Source organism: Anomalospiza imberbis, chromosome 5 (genome assembly GCF_031753505.1).
Source record: "Anomalospiza imberbis isolate Cuckoo-Finch-1a 21T00152 chromosome 5, ASM3175350v1, whole genome shotgun sequence".
NCBI classification, from domain to species: domain Eukaryota; kingdom Metazoa; phylum Chordata; class Aves; order Passeriformes; family Viduidae; genus Anomalospiza; species Anomalospiza imberbis.
In genome coordinates this window covers 35,214,739-35,220,738 of record NC_089685.1, presented here as the reverse complement: position 1 = coordinate 35,220,738, position 6,000 = coordinate 35,214,739, and the positions used below count along the sequence as shown (strand labels likewise).

General features: G+C 38.8%; 1 protein-coding gene across 1 annotated transcript in view; it reads right to left on the bottom strand.

Annotated features, from left to right (window-relative positions):
- Positions 1 to 1,262: 1,262 nt before the first annotated feature.
- The window catches only part of LGR5 (leucine rich repeat containing G protein-coupled receptor 5), a 92,815-nt gene continuing 88,077 nt past the window's right edge, over positions 1,263 to 6,000 (bottom strand). The window contains exon 18 of the mRNA XM_068190215.1: positions 1,263 to 5,250. Within this exon, the coding sequence (XP_068046316.1) occupies positions 4,160 to 5,250 (1,091 nt within the window). The 3' untranslated portion in view covers positions 1,263 to 4,159. The remainder of the gene's footprint in view (positions 5,251 to 6,000) is intronic.

Genomic DNA, 6,000 nt, shown 5'->3' with positions numbered 1-6,000 from the left:
TAGCCATCACAACTCTTCCATCCTTTTGTATCCACTCTGAGCTCCCCATTTGTCACAAAACTCCTTTATGCTTCTCAATATCTCATAAAACTCCACCCATTTGCATCCTGTCTTCTGAAAGCCTTTGTCCTCCCTGAGTTGTGCACTCCCCTGTGCTTTGTCATACTTTCGTTTTTTTGCTCCTAAAGATAATGAATGACTTTCTTATTCCCATTCTCTGCTGTTCCTGTCCTATCCCAATAAGACTGTTCTAATCCTCACCCAACAAACTTACTTCTGCACAGGCCCTTCTGGCTGAAATGACCTTTCCCAAAGTAGCCTCAGCTATCATGAGAACCTGCATGCTATTCTAAAATCCATTTAAATATAGGACAATTCTACTTTCTTTAAAATTTTTTTTGCAATTCATTACTTGCCATATGAATTCCTGATGAAACAATTGCTTTCTGAGAGTTTTTGCTTCATTAGCATTTTACTTCTTTCTTTCAAGTATTTCATAGAAATTACCTATAATCACCTTCTCCAAAAAATCAAGCAGGTGTAACTGTTCCGTGCTGCAGTCTCTCTTTACAAGAATGCATGCACTGTTTCACCCGGTCTTGTTGCCTACAAAATGACACAGCTGTGCTTAGCTGCTGCCTGCCTTTAATCCAACTGAGCTGGAAGTTCTGGTGCAGCCTGAGCAACTTGGCTCTTGCCAAGTCCTCTTTTAACCCCCACCTTTCATTTGCCCTTAACACCTGCATCCATTTCATACCTGATGGTGCTGCTGCCCCTCTGCCACATATCAGATGAGCTCTGCCTGCTCTTTGGTTATCCCCACACCAGCTTCACCTGCCAGGTTAGGGGTCGGAGAGAAAATAAGAAATTATGTAGGAGAATTTGCTGTCTTATTAGAAGCAGCAGTATTAGAAGTGCAGCTGAATTGCACCTCTCTTGTTTATGGTCTGCAGGTTGTGGGTAACTCGTGCCTGACCTGATGCACACCCTTGTCACACAGCTGGAGGTGCTGGTGTCACCTGTGGCAACTGTGAGAGGTCATCAGCAAAACACAGCAGCGTGCACAGGCAGCAGGATCTCTTCATAAGGGTCTGTGAGAAGTTTTGGTAAAAGATTTAGTCTTTCTTGAAATTAAACACTACTTTTCTTTTTTGTTAGGCACACAACCTGTAACTTATATTTTGTCAGGAATTTCAGATATCTAGGGAGGTTAGTTTAAGTATTGCAATAAGTTGGGAAGGATTAATTGAGAATGAACACCATTTTGTGAGGTGTTAGGTCATGATTAAATGCTCTTTACTGTGTAGTCACATTTTATTACAACTTACATATGTTTGGACACTGATAGAAAAGAAAGCATGTCACCTATTTACAATCACTACACATTTACATTATATTATTTACAGATAATGAATCTAGTAACATATATGAGCAGAAAATATAGCAAATATCAATATGAAACTGTACAGGGCTTAATCTCATGTCCTTTACTGTAGTTGCATTTCACTGTAATAATAAATACAGTTCTATATTTACACATTTTACTTTAAAAATCTGTTAAATGAATTTTAACAATTTCAAGTTAAAAATATCTGATCAAAATATTTCAAACATGCTTATAAAAATAAGACACAAAGCCTTTAGGACCTTCTGCAAGCTAAAAAAGTTCTGATAAAAGAAGCTTTCTTTAACTAGCCTTTAAAATTATAACATTATTTTGCTTCTCAAATTTCTTTACAAACTTCTTAAATATAGCAAGCTGAAAGGAACCTCACTGACATTAAGCAGAGCAGCACAGATGGACCCCAGTTAAATTAAAGCTAAGTAAACATGGTAATAGGTATTGTGCAATGGTTGACTGATCCTCTGTTTAATCCAAAGTGGTTTCAGGCATCGTTTCTGCAGCTGTGTGCTGCAGTGCTTCAAAAGCCACAACAGATAAAGGATTAAGATAAGTACCCAGCTGACTTTATCATACATAATTTCAGAATTGGTTCATTTTTTTTTCCCTGAAGGATGACTATGTCAGCCAAAGTCAACTGATGCCATCTGTAACTGCAAAACTAAAAATATGCCAGTGTGAATGGACAAGAAAATTAAGGCATATGCATTGTTGGCAGCAAATTCTTCATTGTGAAAATCCATCCTTGGAGTCCCAGGAAGTTTTATATACAGGAACAGATGAACAACAGAGATCATCTGTAACGGATTACCTTAATTGCTGGGCCTTCCTAAAGTTAAAAAATTAGCCTCATTCACCTAGAGGTTGAGTGGCCATTAACTGAGCAGTGAATACTGGGCTATTAAATGTTACTCCTCAGGGAGCTCTTTTTAACAACAACAAAAATAGGTAAATTTGTGCATTTTTCTGTCTCAAATGATCAGCTTATTCAAGCAAAAGCTGTCAGCTCTGAGAAAAGAATACTGGGATATCCCCTGATGGCTTGGATAAGGTCAAAGAATTATATTCTAGGTGGCTCTGTTGTCTGAGCTATTTTAACAGTAGACTTGGTAAGGACTGCAGTCTCTTCTTTCTAACTAGGATGCTTCTGATGTGTCAACATACACGCCTTGATTCAGCAAAGTATTAACAGATTTAAAGTCAGAGAACTCTGTTAACCTAATCAAGCCTTTTCCTAAACTAAAGCAATCAGAAGTCCCTGAATTTCAACAACTGCTCCAGTATCTTTTTTGGCAATACATACAATATGAATTTAGATATTTTTGGAGACAGTAATTTCACTAGGTAATGATCATCTCTATCAACAATTTTCACCTTTATTTCTATGCTGCATATCCCTAATGTCAGTTTCCAGTTGAGCATACCAGACTCTTCTCCTCTCAGATGAGCAGTCCTCTGCCTTCAAACTTCTGTATCCCAGAAGCAGCTACTTATAAACTGTGATCAAATCACTTATTTCTTAAGTTCTTTTAAATGTATGACATTCGTATCCTTTCCAATTTCACAATATTCTATACAACATGTGAATGCAATAAGTGTTTGAAATATCCCAGGAGTGCTTGCATCAGTGCTAAGAACACGGATCACACAACCTCTTCACTCCTACTTGATATTGCCCTAGCTAAAGATATTGGCTATCCTTATCCAAAAGGACATGGTGACCTCGAAAGCTTCAACTGAGTCGTGACTAAGAACTAGCAGCTTTCTAGAATCACTATTTCATGAAACAGAGATCATGCCATGAGCAGGATTACAGTTTTTGTTCCTAGACAAATTACCTTAAATTAACATTTCTGTCTGAGTGCCTTTGGTGTTCTTTAATAGTTCTCAGCATGCCAATTTTTTTATATTGATGACTTTCTATGTAGTATTTTCCACCTTCAGATTAAACAAGTCATCTGCCAATTTTATCACCAGTAATTCTGGGAGTAATTCTACTGGCATGAAAGCAATTCAGGACCAAACTGTGCAGAACCTCATTAGAAAAATAGCCATGTGACAATGCCTTGCCATTTACAATTACATTTTAAATGCTTGACAGGATTTTGATTAACTTCATTCACATCATGTTAATTTTTAAGCTTTCCCTGACAATTAAAAATGTTTTGTCAAATTAGATGACTTCCAAAATCCAAACCCAGTGCCAGTTAAACCATTTAATCAGCTTTATCAAACATGGAACTTCATTAAAGGGTATTCTGCAGAAACCTCTAGGACTTGAACAGGACTACTCTTCCATTTAGATACCTTCCTGAACAAAGGCCATATACAGATGCTTAGAAAAAACAATCATTGCATTGAAAAACTATTACTAAAACCAAATTGCAATAAACGGAGAAAAATAACCCAATCCCTGAAACATCAGGTGATACTTTGAAAAAATATTGCAAGGTTAATATGCTATTTTTGTTCTTGACCAACTGATGCCCTTTCTGAGTAGTGCTACTTTAAAAGAGAGCAGCTGATAGAACTGCATAAACCTCAGCAGCTTTCATTTCCTCTCTTCATCCCAGCATTTCGGCAGCAGGCTGAGCAGGCTCAAGTATTGGATTTTCAGCCTGCCACAAGTTTTGTCATTGTTTTCTGAGGTGTGTCATAATAATTTAGAGGCACTCTACACTCGTATGCACACATTCACACTTACTTTTGGGATTAAAAACTTTGTAAACAGAGGTATTTTCTGTACTGTTTCTGCAACTAGTGACAGGGAACAAATGCGACTGAGGAAAGATTGCAGCCTTCTGTCATTTGATAAGAGGGTGGCATTAGCGAACTGCTGGTGGGCATATCATATGATATGCTGGCACTTGTGAAGGTTACCAATGCCTGCGTTGAGTCACAAGATTGTTTTTCTATGTCTTCTGAATTCACAGAGATCAGACTGGTATGTTTTGATCTCCTCCATATCAAAGTTTGCTTTCGCAGACTTCCCAAATCCTCCTTAAAATGTGGATTGAAAAGTATATAAAGCAGTGGGTTTAGACATGCTGGCAGTGGGACAATCACTAGGAGTATTGACTTAATCACTTCTGGGCTGATAAATGTGAGGTTTAGTAAGGAGGAAAAAGATAAGAAGGCCACAGGGCAATAAAGAATGCAATTAGTAAAAAGTAGCAAGGCTATATGTTTGACCATAGAGCAATCCCAAATGTTGTCTAGTTCTCCCCTTTCTAAACTGCAGTAGAGCTTTGTATAAGCAACAGTCATTACCAGAAAGCAAAGGGAGTTCAGCAATACCAGTGCTACCATGTAGCCCATAGCAGTGGACTCTCCAAACGGGAGTGGCAAACAAAGCGGAGAAACTCCATACTCACTTCCAGTGAGAAGGGGTATCACTGCAATGATTAGTGCCAACATAAAGCAAAAGGAAATGGCAATTTTTATACTAGCAGTGGAGGATTTTGTTTCAAACTTTGTAGCATGCTTTACAGAGAATGCACGTTCGAGTGCAGCTAGGGTAAGGAGGAATATGGAAGCCTCTGAAGCAAAAATGGAGAGAAGGCCAGTTATTTGGCAACCAATTCCACTTTCCCATTGTGCTCCGTACTGAGCAAAGCTACCAAAAGTGGATGCATCCACGCTAGCCAGTACTCCACTGGCCAGGCCCATCAGGGCATTTACAATGGCCATTAAACCAATCAAAAGTTTTATGGAGGACATATACAATGGAGATCTGAAAACTGTAGCAGACACCAGTGCATTGCAAATAAAGGTCAAACCCACTATGGTCCACACTCCAATTCGGATCAGCCAGCTACCAAACAGATGGTCACATGGTTTGAAGGGACCTGAAATGCCAAAATAAAAAGGGTAAGGGAAGCCCATGTAAACAAAAAAATGCTTTCTAAGACACTAAAGTTCATGCTTCTTGCAGATTCTCAGCACAGCCAAAGAGTGAATTTTAGTATAAAAAGGAAGCTGGAAATTTGATCTTTTTCTGGAGTAATCTGAGACCTTGATAACATGCTGCTAAATGTGTGATGCATATTTACATTAGTGGTGCACATGAGTCTTTGTCCTTCATCACAAGTAGTCTATGGGTTCCTTTTTGTGCCTGGCAGTACTACTACAATGTGAATGTCAACTCTTGTAGTTTCAAGAAATGCAGTGATATTTGTCAGTGTGTGAAAAAAGCTGAAAATGTTACTGCTAACTAAATTAAAACAGGATCCTAATGAGTCCTGGCGGGGTATGATGTAATGGATACAGCCATCCATTACATGAGTACATCCTGTACTTTGGCTAGCTTAAAACACGTCATTACACAGTCCAAGGAAATCGTGTCTCTCTTTGCATTTGGGAGTGTTGCCTTTTTGGATCTCCTGTGTCTGAAGTCAGGTCATTATGACTGAAGCTTGCTGAATACTTGAAGTATTCTCTGTATACTGAGGTGCATATGCTGTGCAGTTGAAGCTGAATGCTCTGCAGTCAGAGAAACATTACGTGTCTTGGTACGAGCCATCAAGGCAGGCCCCTCACAGTGGATTGTGCTTTTCCATGAAGACATAAACCCTGCAGCTGAAATGACCTCTCTATGA